This window comes from Castor canadensis, chromosome 14 (genome assembly GCF_047511655.1).
Source record: "Castor canadensis chromosome 14, mCasCan1.hap1v2, whole genome shotgun sequence".
Lineage (NCBI taxonomy): Eukaryota > Metazoa > Chordata > Mammalia > Rodentia > Castoridae > Castor > Castor canadensis.
In genome coordinates this window covers 9,490,330-9,507,293 of record NC_133399.1, presented here as the reverse complement: position 1 = coordinate 9,507,293, position 16,964 = coordinate 9,490,330, and the positions used below count along the sequence as shown (strand labels likewise).

The window sequence follows — 16,964 nt, the reverse complement described above, 5'->3', positions numbered from 1 at the left end:
TGGTGAAGGAGATGCCCTAATTTGAGGACCGGTCAAGGTGGGAAGAGGAAGTTTTTCCTCCTCCTTTATGACCAAGGCGGGCGTGACTGGGGTTTTAGCCCCGGGTGCCAAACTGGAGGGGTGGGTCAGAAAAACTGTTAACCAAGGGGGAGGGTTCCTCACCAGATCCTCCCAAACCAAAATGTAAGGAACTTGGTCTGGATGGCCTCGATTGTCTGGCTGAAAAATGACTGCTTTAACCTTGGTGATCAGGTCTAGGGAGAGGGAACCTTGAATGGGCCACCCGACTCCAAAGGTGGGCCACTCTGCAGAACAAAAGGTGTCGAACTTACCTTTCTTGATGACCAGACCCGCATTTAAGGCCCTTTCTTTAACTTCTGGAAAGTGAGAAAGGATCAGAGACTTTGGGGTTGTTTGTCCCTGTCCCATTGTGGAAGGAGACTCAAACACCAAGAGAGATAGAACAAAAAGGGTAAAGGCAACAATAATTCCACACACACACAACACTCTCCAGCACTCGCTCAGACCGGTCCTTCTCTCACACTGGTGCGCACCCCATTCAACCTCCTCACTGTCCAACTGGGATATCAGGCCGAAAGGCGTCCACTTGACGGGTGGTCGGTCGACTAGCTCAATTAGTTCTTCACCTGGCGCCAGGGTTCCTAAAATGCTCGAGCCCAAATGAGAGGAAAGCCTCTCCCAATAGGACCCTGTGGTCCTCCTTGCGAGATTCCCAGAATGAATCTCCCTGAGGATTGGCCGAATCCCCACCGCGGCCCAAATGGAACACTCAAGTTCCTCCAAATGAGGGTCTGGGATCCCCTCCCAACGCCTAGGACTTGGGATCGCCCCTGCTTTCTCGCAGGCAGGTTCTGTCTCTCGAGAAAATGAAATCTCGGTGGGACCTCCAAATGTTAGGACCCGGAATCCTATTCCCCCGAGAGACAGAGAGCCAGGCTTGAATGCAATCAACAAAGCAGAGTTTATTGGGCTGGCTAGCCAGGGTCGAGCTCCCACACGGACACGCAGGACCGGTTAGGAAAACACGACCCTGAGCCTCTTTAGGGGAAATCTTATATAGACCGCGGTGGCGTGCATATTTTCGTTATCAACATTGGGCAAGCAGGCAGAGCACATCTTGCGCGTACCTCACATCTTGCACGTACTTCACATCTTGCATGTACCCCCCGCTCACATTCCCCACATTCTATATGCCCTAACTGAGCCCTGCCGCATTGCTTATCTTATCTACATGGGATGTTTGGTACTGGTTTCTCCAACAAGGGGGTTGGGGCCCGCTGAGACCTCCTATTCCTTTCAGCCATAAATGCCAATTTAAGCACACATAGACTCAAGAGCTCAAGAACATGTGAAAATTAACTAAGTGGCCACAAGTACATTGATTAGTTGTGTTTTTTTTACACTTTTAGGAGCAGATTGAGAAGTGTCCCATTTTGTTCTTTTAGTACTCATTTTAACAGCTGAGGCAAGAGTCAATTTTAGGAATAGTGTTTTGGGTCAGTCTTAGTTTTTCATAAGACTGTTATTATAGCTATTAGATTTTTGTCTCTAATAAATTAAATCATAGACATATACAACTTACACAATGAAACACAAAACAATTACGTTAGTTTTAAGTGTACTCTTGGACATTGAAAAGTTTAGATTTACGAATGTAAAAGAAAGCGTCCTTTAAATCTAGCACAGAGTAGTATTGGGCTTTTGAGAGTACTTGAGCCAATAGAGTGTAGGGATTGGGAACAATTGGGTGGAGGGGAATGACTGCTGCGTTAATGAGCTGGAGGTCTTAAACCAACCTCCATTTGTTTGGCCCCTTGTGACAGCAAGAATAGGAGTATCTTAGGGGCTAGAGCAACTAATTAGCAGCCATTGTTTATTTTAATGAATTTATGATAGGTAAGAGGCCTCATCATCCCTCAGGCTTGAGGGGATATTGTTTTGGGTGTGGAAACTGTGAGGGATCTTTGAGTTTTATTTGACTAGGGAGGGCAGTCCTGGCTTGCCCTACAGTCATCCTGTCAGTCCACACTGTGGGATCTATTTGTTCCTGAAGGAGGGGGCAGCAGAGGTAGCCCCCTGTGGGGAGGAGAATTTGAGCTTTTAGTTGAGATAGTAAATCCAGTCCCAGCAGGGACGCTGGGTAAAATAGTGCTCTAGGGGCTGGCCAGATTTGCCCCGAACAATAACTTTTGTCATTGGACCAGTGACCAGGAGAGAAAGGTAAGACAGAGAAACAGTCTCCACTGTCTAGCTGGAAAATGATCTTTTGCTTTTCTGCCATTATGGCTACCCCGGGGCTCCTCAACATGCATGCCAAGAAGTGGAGTGTGGACAGGAGGCCGGGACCCATCAATCCATAGGAGGTGGCACTCCACCTTCTGCCTGAAGACATGGGCACTTAGACCTCCAGTGGTTACCTTTGCAGAGAGGGCAGGTTCCCTTTTGGGGATGGGGCTGTCTCCTGGGCTGCCCCCCTTTTGGGCATTCTCTGCAGAAGTGCCCCTCCTGTCCACAATGGTAGCAAGTTCAGGATGCAGGCCCCAGTTGGATGGGGCCCTCTCTGAGAGCAGCAATGAAGTCATGGTGTCTCTTATCTCTCTCTCCTGTTAGTAAGGTCCCAGTTATGCTATACAGACATGGCTAGTTGCAGTAGTTGGTCCAATGATTTTTCCCCACCAGCCACAGACTTTTGGAGTTTTCTATGGATATCTGGGACTGACTGTTAGAAATTTATCTTTGAGGAGAACCTCTCTCACCTGTGACTCTGGGTCCCCTGTGGTATGCTTTCTGATAGCATCCTCAAGATGCTGAAGGGAGGTAAGGGGGTTTTCTTCAGGGTCTTGCTGCACTACAGTTACCTGGGAATAGTTTAGAGGTTTAACTTTGGCTCTTTTTAGCCCTTCCACTATAAGATGGATGAAGTGGCGTCAACACCATCTTCCCCACCATTTTGTTTTTAATTTTTTTTTCCTTTGGGTTTTTAGCAATGTTGGGGAATTGAACCCAGGGCCTTGCCCATGCTGGGCAGACACTCCCCCTGAGCTATGTACTTAGCTCCAAATATCTTTTTCCCCCCCACTGGCCGTACTGAGATTTGAACTCAGGGCTTTATGCCTGTATAGTGGCATTCTGCTTGAGCCACACCACCAGCCCCCTCACCATTCTGATTTTCAGTGTGGATCTGTCAAGGGGACTGCCTGTGCCCCTGTAGGTATAGACACATTTATCCCCACATTTCTAGGTGTCACTAGTATTGGGGCTCATTGTAAATGGTAATCATTTCCAACCTGAGTGGCCTGGGCCAGAACTCATTGCTTTTTTAATGAGGAAAGAGTTTGGTCTAGTAGAAGCATAATATCCTTTCATGTCAGTTGAAAGGTTTGGATCACAGAGATAAAGACTTGAATGTATTTGGGCATCAGTATAGCTGTCCAGATGGTTTTCAATTTCCCTTAGATCTGATAGCTGGAAGGGGACATAAGACTCGCCCTCTTCCTACCATTACCTATTGAAGGGGGAAGCACCCATTAGGAGGTTCTGAATATTGGGGTAGCATAGAAGGTAGGGCAGAGGGTGGCACAGCAGGGACAGGGACAGGTGTCATTGATAGGGGCTTTTCCGGTCCTCCTTCCCCATGTTTATCCTGTGGCTTACAAACAATGGCCAGCATTTGAGTATATAGCAATTATGGAGCCAATTTAGGTGGTCTTGGAGATAAAAGAAAATTTGTATAAGGGACCTCATTTCACTTTTTCTCCCTTTTATAGAAAAGGTCTAATTGGAGTGTGGTATTGTAATTTAAGGAACCCTGTGAAGGCCACTTTTCTTGGTCACCCAAGATATACTGAGGCCAGGCCTCAGTACAAAGTTTTCAACATTTCCTTTCAACATTTCAATAGACAGGCCAGCTGAGACCACTTGGGTACCGAGGCCTGAGGACTGGAAGGGGCTGGTCCCATCTACATGAACTTGTCAGACTCCCCTTTTATTGGTGTCCTGACTGGGAATTGACCCAAATAACGAGACCAGGCATCCCTGTCTTGTGACTTTCCCCTGCCATCTGTGGCCAGAATGGAGGAAAGTGAACTGGCCGAATTAGGCCACCTGACCAACACAGTGAGAAAAGAAAAAAAACACTAGGATCTTGCCTTTCAGCCAACAGCAGGCAGCCTCTTTAATAAAGGCTACTGTTTTAAAAAAGGAATACATCATCTGTACAGTTAGAGAAGGGCATTCAGAGGGCATCCCGAGCCAATAACAGTACCACAAGGGATGACTAGTGCTAATATTTGGAGGGAAAAATTTTTATGCTGAGGCCAAAAGCATAGGAAATTTTAAATGAGAAGTTTAGAGGCCACAGTAACGCCCATTTTGCTATTCCCAGAAGGTTACTTTAGTGCTTTTTGGGACCATAACCTTGAGCTAACAATTGGATTACAAGGGCTGGGTCTGGAGGCCTGAGGTGTGAGATGGGACTGGGAGCGGGGCTTGCACAATGCGCCATCCCCTCCCACACACCTGGGAAAAGCGACCTGGTCTGCCTAGGCCTCATTCTGCAGCCCGTCACTAGCCCCCCGCCCACCGTGTACATGCACCTGCACAGCCTGTGCATATTTATTTTATCTCATCCCTTTTATGGGGAGTGGTGGCAGGTCACAGCCGCCACCATGTTTGGCTGGTGGCTTTGGATGTGTGCCAGACACTCTCTATGGATTCTCTTATCTATGGCAGGTGTTCCTGCTGTGCCCAGGGGCCAGCATCCCTATGCATGAGTGCGCCTGTTTATTTCTCTCCTCCTCTTGTGGGGGCAGAGTTAGGGTGTGAGCATGGTGGCTGCAGTTTTTGCAAGCCCCTCTGCCTCTACCCAGCACCTAGCAGCTGATTTAAAGTTGCTTTGGACCGAGGGGCTGACAAACTAGTTGTGGGAGTAACTTAAGTCATAAGGTACCATGGCTACAAGTTTTTCATGGGAGGCCAGGGTCCCAGTAAGCCCAGGGAGGGGAAGGCAGACAGAGACAAAGGCGGGACCAGGGAGAGAGCACAATGGGTGTGAGAGATTTTTATCCAAACTCTCTGAAAAAGGAAGCCCACTGTTGTTTAGAACAAAAGGGTGAGGCCACTCATCCTGAACTGCCTGGCAAAGGACAAGGAGAGGCTGAGGGTTAGGGGAAAAGAGAGTTTCCAGGCTCAATGCATGAGGGATTATTAGTCGTCACTGCTGTCCAGGTCAATCCTGCCCAAAGGCAGTACTGGAGCACTGGAAGCAAGAGGTGACCTCCACTCTTGGGCCACGGAAACCATGAAGGAAGTGTAAGAGATCTGATTGTCTGTTTGCTGTAGACATGGCTGGAGAGGTCCGAGACTTAGCTGCCTATGGAGCCTCAGGGCTGGTCAGGAAGTTGCATCTTCAGCCTTTGGGTGACACCAGGGAGTGCCCTGGCCAGAACACCTTTTGTGGCTTGAAGACAAACTTTCCTTTCCACTGGCTGGTTTTAGACCTCCTCCTAAGTGGGGTAGATCTTGAAAGAGAGAGTTTAAGGAGAGGAAAAAAAGCCTTGGTGCACTGAAGTCTGGCTCCACCCATGTAGCATTGGCAGTCCAGTATAAGCCCCCAGCCAGCCCCCGAGTTCCCTCAGGTTGTCTGCCTTACAGCTGTAATGGGCTCAGAGCTTTTCCTCAGGTTCCCAAAGGAGAAACCCTCCTTAACAAGAGAGAGAGAGAGAGAAGGTCTGCCTGAGAGGTCCACTGTAGCTAGGTCATTGTAGGGGGGCTTTCCTGGCAAACAGACTCCATTGTAGTGCCAGATGGTCATGGTCACGTTCCTAGGCAGCCTTTCCCAGTTTAGCACAACCTGTACCGACCTTGGTTCAGAAGAAATGTTCCTTTGTGTGTCGCCAAATATTATGTGCCTGTGTTGAAGTGTTGCAAGACAGTGTCGAGGGTCCTTGCCTTCATAGGCCAGAGAACTGGCTTGTGAGGCAGTTGAATGATGAGCCAAAGCTCATCATTTATTAGAGATTTATTAGAGAGAAAGTAAAGGCTACAGCTAGAGAACTGCAGTGGAGCCTGGAAACCATAACTCATTGCTCAGGTGAAGGCTGGGGCTTTTATGGATGTTTTAATTCTGGGTTAGGTGGCTTTTTGTCATTGGCCGTGGATCTGCTGGCTTTCTCAGGTGAGTTGGTTTGGTTAGCACCTTTTTTTTTTTTTTTGTCTTTTCTTTTTTGGTGCTGGGATCGAACCCAGGGCCTCACGCACGCTAGGCAAGCGCTGTACCACCAAGCTACATCCCAGCCCCGGTTAGCACCTTTATTGAGGAAGGGAACAATCTTGGAAGCATTTTGCTCATCAGCCCTGTGGCAGATTTATCAGACCCTGTATCTTTCTTTAGGATGCAGAAATGCAGTTAACAGCTCCCTCTCAGAGTTCAGGAATGCAGGTCTCCATCTCCTCGGGATGCAGGAATGATATGGGCCTCCAGGGGGATGGGCTACCCACTCATCTGCCTTAGGTCTCCAGACCCAACAGTGTCACCTGTAATTTTTGAATTGTTACTCCTTAAATAATGTTATTTCCTCTTGCACTGACATTAGCTTTAATTTCCACACCGCCTCTCTGAAGGATTTATAAGGTTGTGATGAGACCCCTGGTATTCACAAAGGTGACAGTCAGTTTAGAATGTTCCATGTGTGTTCTCAATGAACATGTAGTGTGACAGGTAAGGAAAAGAGAATCAAAACGATGTCCTCACCCACGACATGAGTGAATTCTAGAAGACAGTTTCAAATGAATAATTTAAAGTGAACAACATAAGAGAGTCTCAGTTGGATTGAAGAAAGGGAGATTACAGTGCTTGACAAGATAGGCTGCTGGGAAACAATGGCCCATCCCTTTAATCCTGGCTACATAGGAGTTTGATATTGGGAGCTTCCAAACAGCCAGGCCAAATAGTTTAAGTGACCCCCATTTGCAATGTTAGCAAAGCTAAATGGACTGGAGGAATGGCTCAAGTGGTAGAGAGGCTACTTTGCAAGGAAGAAGCCCTGTATCCAAATCCCGATACCACCAAACATAAGGAAGGAAGGCAGGGAGGGAGGGAGGAAGGGAGGGAGGGAGGGGTACTGATAGCAGGTTTGAAAACTGTTTCAGATGGGTAAGTAGAACTTACAAATGCAAATCTGCCCACCGCTGCACAGTGCACCTGGTGACACCACCCATGAACTAGGAAGGTCAGGAGGTCATTGAGGCAGAGGAACAAGGGGGAGAGCTCAGGTTTCATTACTTGTCTCTCTTTGAGTTTTGTTTGGAGGGGTCTGCTAATTCTGAGACATGAACTCAGGGCCACATACCTGCTAGGAAGGTGCTCTACCTGCCCTCTTCCAGCCCTAAGAATTTGTTTCTTACCTAAGAAATTGTTAATGAGAAAATAATAGTGTGCTAGCATCTCTCATCCTAAAAATGATTACTGCAGGATTTAAAACTCCATATAAAACATCTCAGTGATTTCCTTTTGTATTTACACACAAGAGGTAACAAGGACTGTTGATACCTTTCCCAAACACTGATTGCAATTTCACTCTCGACACACTTTTCAGTGGTAGTGCAAAACAGGTGAATAACTTGCAGCGTGGGGCAGAGGTCTGAGGCCAGAAACTCCAAGCTAAGGCATCCTGAGGCTGCAAAGGGCAGGCAGTAAAGTTCTTGGTGCTTCCTCTTGGTGCCCTCTCTCTCTTGTGCCCTGCTCATCTTCATCAGGATGGTTGATAGTGAGAAGCAGCAGAGCATCTCGTAGCAGGAGGCCCAGGTACAGATGTGTCCAGGTGTTTTGTCTTTCTGAGGTGGTGACTGTTTGCCATCAATCTGTTTTCAAGAGAGACTTTTTGGTTTGGCATTCCCAGAGTTGTTGTAGTCAATCTGTAACTTGTGTCCATGAAGAAAATCTCTGAAGATCAGGTTTAGGACTCATCAGGTGGTATCCAGATAAAGAGATTATGGTTGTGACAGATTCTTTAGGTTACGACGGTAAATTGACCTCAGGTGAGAGTTTCCCTCTGGCCAATAATGAGCAAAGCAGGGAGGGTTTCCAAAGTGGGAGGGCAGGAACTGGTGAGTCCCCAGAGTTAAACTGTTCCACATCCCTGCTCAGCACCAGGAACTGGTCCTCTATGACTCTTCAATTGTGTGATCAAAGTCTAGCTTTAGCAATGTGGATTTTTATTTGGTTTTGTTTGTTTGTTTATTGCACTGGGCTTTGACCACTGGGGTTTGACCTCAGCACATCACACTTGCTAGGCAGATGCTCTTACTGCTTGAACCACTCCTGCAGTCCATTTTTCTGATGGCTCCTTTTGAGATCAGGACTCCCAAACTATTTGCCAAGGACTGGCTTTGAACTGCAGTCCTCCTTATCTCTGCCTCTTGAGTAGCTAGGATGACAGGCACTCAGCTAATTTAATTTTTTAATTTAATTTTAATTTTTTATAAAATTAAAATTTTCCAAAAAAAATTAATTAAAATTTTCCACATATTATGGCTTGTTTCCTCATGAAGAATGGCTCATTAGGCCCAAAGTGCATTTGACATTGCCTTTTTAAGATATTTAGGTGGGATACTTCCCATTTCAATTTACAATTGTATTATTGCCCACTTTAGATTGGAATACACTGCCTGTTCTCAGTAGTTACCAGTTTGTTGATGCATCCTGTATTAAAGAGATTGCAATTTCTACTACTGTTCTTCCATGGCTGATGTACTGTGAATCAATTTTCTGTATACATGTCAGCTCATTGAACATAGTTTTCCTTATCTGTTAATCTCTATATTAATGGTGTGATGTGATAAATACCACACTTTCAAAATCTTATATGAGGAACAGCATCTCTTTCTTGGTCTAAAGTTTTTAATTGTATTTGCAAAATTCAGGGAAGTTGTTTTTGATGACTAGTGAAAGGTTTGTTTTGGGGAATTAGAGAATATTACTGGCATGTGTGAAGAGTGAAATCTTGGTGACAATGAGCTCTTTCTCAGATCATTTGCCATCATTCCTCTTTTTTCACTTTTTTCTTTTTTTTTTTTTTAGCAGTACTGGGGCTTGAACTCAGGCCCTTCACCTTGAGCCATTCCACCAGCTCTTCTTAGTGAATGTTTTTTGATGATAGGGTCTCACAAATTATTTGCCCATGCTGGCTTCAAATGCAAGCCTCCTGCTCTCTGCCTTCTGAGTAGCTGGGATTTCCGGCGTGCACCAACAGCACCTGGCTTTTTCACACTTTTGATATTGCCAGATAAACACTCTTCATGTGTTTACATTGCCTTAATGAATTATCCTTCATGAGTCTTATGTCATATTTAAGTTTGATCATAGAAATCAGCAAGAGGGTGGCAGATTGGCTTAAGTGGTAAAGTGCCTGCATAGCACAGTACTGCCAAAAAATGTAAAGTCTGTATTAAAACAATAACACCTAAAAAAAAACCAACTAGGAGCATTAAAGTATTGTCTTACTCCAATCACAGTGGCTGCCCTTGACTTCCTATGTAATGGGCTGTGACAAGAGGTGTGACACTGTACCTGTCAGGACACATCAATAGAGATTGATCATCCAGAGCATATTTTGGGGACTGCTCTAATATGCACCCTCTAATTATTATGTCACAATATTGTAAGCACTGTGAGGGACAGGCACAAGGGATTACAAAATAACATATTGCTGGGCGCTTGTGACACATGCCTGTAATCCAAGCTACTCAGGAGGCAGTGATCAGGAGGATTGCAGTTCAAAGCCAACCTGGCCAAATAGTTCATGAGACCCTATCTCAAAAAGACCTTCACACACCAAAAAAAACCAAAAAACAAGGACTGGTGGATTTGCTCAAGGTATAGGCTCTAAATTCAAACTCCAGTACCACAAAAAAAACTGCATGTTGATCATGGAAACTGTTTGGAAACACTCAGTTCCTGTTTCATTTTACCTGATGAGTTAATGCCACCAAAGTTCCAAGCACAATTGAACTTTGTGTTCAAACATCTCTAAGAATACATAGTCTCAGGACAAGTGATTTTTGTTTGTTTTTTCTTTTGTTTTTTCCTTGTGGGAGTGTGGCTTGAATCAGCGCATGCTTACCAGCCCTAGTGATGTTGATTGTCTTGTGCAAGCTGAATTGCAGATCAGCATTATGACAGAAATTATAGACCCACTCTTTAATAAGAAATTGGGGTGGTTCAGCAGTATTAAGGTTGTTCTACTACTGCTGCTGTTTTCACAATTATCTTCAGGCTAGTATTAAAAGTGAAAGAGAGTGGGTTTGCATGAAGAGTACGTGTTTAATGCCCAAGACATGGAATGAACACTTTGAGAACACAGCGTCATGTGAACACTTGAAGTCTAGATCTTCAGTACTGTCAGTCTGACCTTCCTCCTTGACATACACTTGTCATGTTTTAGGCATCTGTGACCTTTGATGACATGTGTGTCAACTTCACCCAGGAAGAGTGGGCTTTGCTGGATCCTTCACAACAGAAGCTGTACAGGGATGTGATGGTAGAAACCTTCAGGAACCTGGCCTCTGTTGGTAAGGATGACTTCATTCCCTTAGTCAATGGGAGAACCAGTGTTTGTTGCTCTTCAATGCTTTGGAATAATTTGGAATGTGGAAACCATAAATTCAGTGAATAAACCAGGTGTTGGCACACTATAACATAAGCCTACTTAGAATCTAGAAGTTTTACTATGGTAATATTATTCAAAATGTTTTGTTTTTTGCTATTTTATGAAATACAGACCACTAAAGTGATGCACAAAAATTCCAGAAGAAATCTAAGGTAATTTGCACTCACAAGAGAAAGCAACTTAACCCTGAAGGAAAGGAATGTGAAACAGGTCATGTGAAGGGGAGGTCAGTAATGAGAGGGGAGAGGGTACATGAAGGGGTAAAGCAGGGTGCCAATGATGAAAAATGTTTTCAAGTCAGAAAACTATCAACAAAATGTATGCTGGTTGAGCCTCCATAATCAGAAAATTACCGATCCTGACTGGAGGGCTAGGGCTCACACCTGTAGTCCTAGCCACTAGGGAGGTTAAGATCAGGAAGTTCAAGGTTGAAGGCCAGGCCAGGAAATAGTTCCTGAGACTCCACATCCAAATTAACTAGAGGAAAATGGAGTGGAGGCTATCTCAAGTGGTGGAGGGCCTGCTTTTCAAGTGGCATGCCTTGAGTTCAAACCCCACCTGGAGCCAGGTACCAGTGGCTCACACCTATAATCAGCTACTATGGAGGTATAGATTAGCAAGATCCAAATTTGAACCCATCCTAGGCAAATAATTCTTGAAACCCTAACTCAAAACTCCCTAACACATTAAGATGGCTGGCAGCCTGGTGCAGGTGGTGAAGTGCCTGTCTAGCAACTGTGAGGCCTTCGGTTCAAACACAAAAAAAAAAAAAAAAAAAGGAAATTCCAATCCAAACTATCAGAAATGTGGAGAACCAACATGATGCCCCAGTGATAATCTGTTGTTTTATTGTACCAAAATTTTTTTTTCGTGCAATACATTGTGAAAAGTATTACATGAACTTTCCTTCAGGGTGTGACTATATGCTGCATTTGCTGAAAATGATTATGCAAATACTTCAAAATGTATATAATTTTGGTCACACCTTTTCCCAGGAAGCCTCAGAAGTGAGGAGGTCTTGTTGGAGACTGGGATGGAAATGGCCATCCTTGTTACCACGTGGCAAAGAATTTGGCTGAATGCTTTGTGTCCTTGTAGTGGAGAACTTCCAAGTGATAGAGGATATTTGGTGGAAGAAATCTGAACTGCAGTGTTCCCTGGGTGATGGCTTCTCTTTCTAGCTTGTAGAAAAATGCAGAAAGAGAGAAAATACATACAGACCACTTCAGCTGGCTTCATGGACCATGAAGAAGGGAGAGAAATACATGCAGGAAGAAAATCCTGGGATTCTTTTGCACAGGAGGTAAAACGTGTACAGTAAAATGCACCAAGAGTCAAAAAAAGGGGGCAGTAACACAGATTGACTTTTTCTATGTTCCAAATAAGGATATCAGAAAGCAAACAATCTACTAGGACAGTGTGCTGCTCTCTCAGCCCGAGCGCCAGCTTCTTAGACACCTCTGCGCCATGACAGCCATGTGGAGCAAGAAGCGAATGCACAGGCTGACGTGCAAAAGAAGAAAGATGAGGCAGGAGGTGAAGTGAACAGCTCGTGCACCCATGGAGGCCAGAGTTGCAGGAAAGAGAGCAACGGAGGAGGCAGGGACGCTGGCCCACGTACTGCATGCTTCTGTCTAAATGTCCCAGTGCATCTGGAGTTTCCATTGCCACCCCATGGCCAGGACCAGCTCCGAGAGACCCACCCTGCTCAAGACCAGACTGTCCCTGTTGGTCTCCCCTGAACCTGTGCCATTCTGGACTAGTTTGTTCTTAGTTGTGGCTGAAAGTGATGCGTGTACAATAAACCATTTCTTCTGCATCAGCTAAAGAATCAAAAACAAAAGTATGGTAATAAGAGTGAGGACATAATCTGAGGATAAAAATTATAATTTCCTGTAACAGTTTTACATGTGAAGATCTTTCTCCACTTTACTGTTTTGCACTGCGCACCCATAACTCCAGCAGACAGCGTTGTAAAGCTGTGCTGTGTGACTTACATTACCAAACTCTACATTCTTTGACTGGCTGCTGTCTTCTTTCCCTTTTCACATCTCGGAATCCTAGGTAGACATTGTTTACAAGATCTTGACTCATCTTTGTAAGAAAAAAAAGGATTCTGTCTTAGCCAATGAGCCCACTGGAACCAGGATGATCAAAGCTATGCTAGTGTTTTAGAGATTTCCAGGAAAACAAATGTGAAGGAAGAGAATTTAGCATAAAGTTCAGATTGTTACAAGTACATATGTGTCCTTGCACTGTCTATTGGAAGTGTAAGGGAGCCAGAAGATTGTTAGAGCTCCCTGTCCTCCTGAAATTGTTTTGAGATCCTGAACACACTAGTCTCCCCCGACAGCCTAAAGGATGGACAGGAGTTCTTGGAAAATTCCAGCCTCTCTGACTTCTATCAGGGGTGCATGGAAAGACATCAGCGTCGTTAGGTGAGATGTGATGTGGGCTACATTGGAGGGGGAGCAGGTTCTCTTTCGCATGGACCTCACTGAGCTGCCTGGCCATCTTTCACCCAGGGCCCTGGAGTTATGGCTATTTCAGGTGTGGATGCAGTCAGCAGCTGGTACATATCAAGCATGTGAGAAGCTGGCAGAAGAGCCATTGATGGGAAAGTGGGTCTGTTGGAGTGTGGTGGGGTGAAGACTGAAGGCCATGGGCAAGCAGTGACTCAGTGAAGGGCAGAAGCCAATGAGATGAATGACAGCCCCCCATGGAGTGGTTGTTGGGCAGCTCTGAGATCGTGTTTCTAGTGTTGGGAGATCAGCTCCTTTCCTAGACCACTGGTGATTTAGCTAAAGGTGAGGTGGAATTATGACTCAGGACCTTTCACCTGTTTTGTTCACATTTGCAACATCTCTCAGATGGAATTGTCGAGGCTGTCCATAAAACTGATCTGCACAGGACTCTCCTGACAAGCTCACTGTGGGTATATTAAGAAAACCCTTGACTTTGGGAGTAAGATGGCATAATAGCAGCTTCCTCTGTGTGACTCCATGACTGAGAAAAGTGAGGATAACAAAGAGGAGACTACTCAAGAGAGAGAAGAAGAACGCCAGGAATCACAAACGAGGTGACAGGGCAGGTGAGAAACCACAGACCACAGGCTTTTCAGGAAGGGGAGAAGAGCAGGAATCTGTCTCTAGCTCCCCTGCATTCCATCCCAGCATAGAAACACACACACAAAAGCACTGTGAGCTCAACATCCACATCCACAGCACAACGTGACCAGAAACCTGCACCCTCCCTCATGCTTCCAGGTCACTCTCACTCTACACTGCACAGACAACTCATATCCTGACTTCAGCAGCTGGATCCATTCCTTAGCTATCTGCACATCAACCTGTCCTTTGGGTGATGGTTTAGGAGAAATAGTGTGTGGTCTCAGGTCGAGGACAGGTCAGAGATCCCAGGCCTGGAGGAAAGGGAGAAACTGAAGGAAAGTTGGCTTCTTGTTTTCATTTTTACAATCAGGTTAGCTAACCATGTTTGTTTGTTTGTTTGTTTGTTTGTCTTACCAGCTCAGCCCTTCCACTGGCCCTGTTTGTGATGCATTTTTTTCCAGATACGGTCTCAAAAACTAATTGCCTCCAGCTGGCTAATGAAAAGTTTCTATTAAGAATAAAGGGTTGTGGCCTGGGATGTAGCTTGGTAGTACAGTGCTTGCCTAGCATGTGTGAGGCCCTGGGTTCCATCCCAGCACCAAAAAAGACCAAAAAAAAGAAAAAAAAGAATAAAGGGTTGTTACCCTCAGTTGAGCTGGGGAAAATATCAAAAGAAAGAAAGAAAAAAAAAATTCCACTAGATGGCCTGGTTCCAGATCTGATAACCCAAAACAGTTACTGTTTCTCTGAACTTTTAAACTTCTTTGTTCCCACCCCTCCCAACCTGACCCCTTCTAATTAACCAAATATGTAGACTATGAACCCAAAACCTGCCTAATCCAGGGGTACAGGGGTAGGGGAGGGACAACACTGTGTTAGAGATAAAACCCTAGCGGAATTCCCCTCCCAGTGTACTTGCTTTCCAGAATCTGGTGTGCACCCTTCTGCAGAGTAAATATTGCTTTCCCTATTGACTTCTGAATTGTGACGTCTCTCTCATGACATCCCAGTATCTTAAAGGTATTTCTAACAACCAGCTCCAAGCAAATAGTGGTGGAGACCCTATCTCAAAAATACCCAACACAAAAAAAGGGTTGCGAGAATGCATGTGGTAAGAGCACATGCGTAGAAAGTTCAAACACCAGCCATGCCTCCCCTCAAACAAAAGAAAGAAAAAATTGGGGGGACTTAAAATGTACCTCACTGGAAGAGTGCTTGAATACCATATGTGGGGCACTATATTTGAGAAATCAAAAGTACATCTTGATAGGGGCTGGAGGTATGGCTCAAATGGTAGAGTGGCTACCTTGTGAGCAAAAAGTCCTGAGTTCAAATCCTAGTATGCCCAAAAAAAGGGAACAAAACTGACTTAACAAAGGATCAAAGAAAGTTTGGATAGCACCAGGTTAATTTACAATTAATTATTTTGTAATATTTTTAGCATAAAATACACTTGAAAATAGAGCTGCGATGGAGCTCAGTGGTAGAGCGCTTGCCTAGCAAGTGCAAGACCCTGGGTTCAATTCCCAACACCAGAAGACACACACACAAAAATGCACTAGAAAATAGAAACAGGGCTGGTGGAGTGGCTCAAGTAGTAGAGCGCCTGCCTAGCAAGCCTGAAGCCCTGAGTTCAAACCCCAATATTACACACACAAATTATACTGAGGCATTAGCACTGTGGTACAAAGTCAGAGTAAGATTCTCAGCCTCCCAGTGCTTACCACAGGCTGCAAAGAAAGAGCAGGCAAAGCAAACCTCCCCCACATACACCTCAGGCCAGGCCCTGAGTCTACTGTGAGTGGGAGACATGGGGTGGGGACAAAAGAAAAAACAAGATTCTCAGAGATGAAGGAGTGGCTCCAGTGGTAGGAATCCTGGCTAGCAAGTGGAACACCCTGGGTTCAAACCTCATTATTGCCAAAAGAAAAAAACAGCAATAACAGTTGTGATTCTAAACAACATGGAAAAACCCGTAACAACCCAAGCTCAAAGATAAAGGAAAGAATGAGCAGATGGAACTACACTCTCTTATACCATACACCTGAGAGACAAAGAGGAAACAATGCACACACAACAATCTTCCAGCATGACACTAGCAATATGTGAATGGCAGAGTCAACTTATTCAAAAATCAAAAGAGAAAAAGAACTAAAAACTTGCTTTAGTGATAAACACAAGGTAAAGTGATAAGGAAAGTTCAAATATTCCACGCTTTGGTCTCCTCTTGGTGCAAAAGTAGCTGACATCAGGAGACACCCCAAAAGTGACAGGTAGTGTATTCATTCACCTGTGTGGTGATTTGTTGATGTTTATGTTCTCACTTCATCTTCTTATAAAACAAATCATGTATTTCAATAATTCTCTTTGCTTCTTCAGACCTCGATATTCCATACACTCAGCTTCCAAACAAGAAAGTCACCTTCTTACAGTCAGTAATGAGAGAAATTCTGAAATGCTTAGGTAAGCTGATATGTCATAGAAAAAAGATTGGCCAAAGAAAACAAAGGGAAGAAGCCGGGCATTCAGCCACATTTCCCAGGGGACTCCTCATTCAGAAGGTTAAACTCCTGCTAAACTTGGGCTGAGACACCCCCCTTACTCATCAGGAAAGATTCAGATAGGGGCTTATAACAGTAACGACAGGTGCCCCCTTTACTAGGAATCTCCAGGTAGATGGCTGGCTCTCTATGTCTGAAAGTGGGACACAGAACAAATACTTGATGACACTGCATTCCCACGTCAATGGGCAAATACATGAAGCCTTCTCTCCATTTGACAGAACCCAAAAGTATCTTCACCGTCACTTTCTCAATCGGCACAAATCACACTCTGGTGACACTCAGTGTTTGCAAAAAAGAGCTGGAGATGTCCACTTTACCCACAGTCTGTAATCCTGGCAATCAGTAGTGGTTACAGAAGTTTCAGTGCCAGGACTTTCTGGTGAGGAGCAGCAGGCAAGTGCAGACAAATGGCCTTCCAGTTAGGCTTACAGAGCATCCACTCACCCACACTTTTTATTAGTTGACTTGTTTTGCCGTACTGGGTTTTGAACTCAGCGCTCAGCGTTTGCAAAGCACACGCTTTACACCCTCAGCCACACCACCAGTTCTGGGAGAGCGGGACAGCCCCACACTTGCCAATTCCCAGTAGCTGCTCAGCACTG

The 16,964-nt window shown here is 45.1% G+C and overlaps 1 protein-coding gene and 1 pseudogene across 11 annotated transcripts in view; both read left to right on the top strand.

The window, feature by feature from the left end:
• LOC109675883 (zinc finger protein 669-like) overlaps nt 1-16,964 on the top strand; it is a 131,203-nt gene that overhangs the window by 34,629 nt on the left and 79,610 nt on the right. For 4 of the 11 annotated variants that reach the window (XM_074053357.1, XM_074053356.1, XM_074053363.1 and 1 more), the window contains exon 5: nt 10,464-10,590. Coding sequence is in view for 5 of the 11 variants with exons in the window: in XM_074053363.1 (XP_073909464.1) it covers nt 10,464-10,473 (10 nt within the window). In the remaining 6 variants the exon portion in view is untranslated. The other 7 variants (XM_074053366.1, XM_074053354.1, XM_074053359.1 and 4 more) reach the window with 5 other exon arrangements.
• On the top strand, nt 15,506-15,612 carry LOC141417129 (small nucleolar RNA SNORA51; annotated as a pseudogene).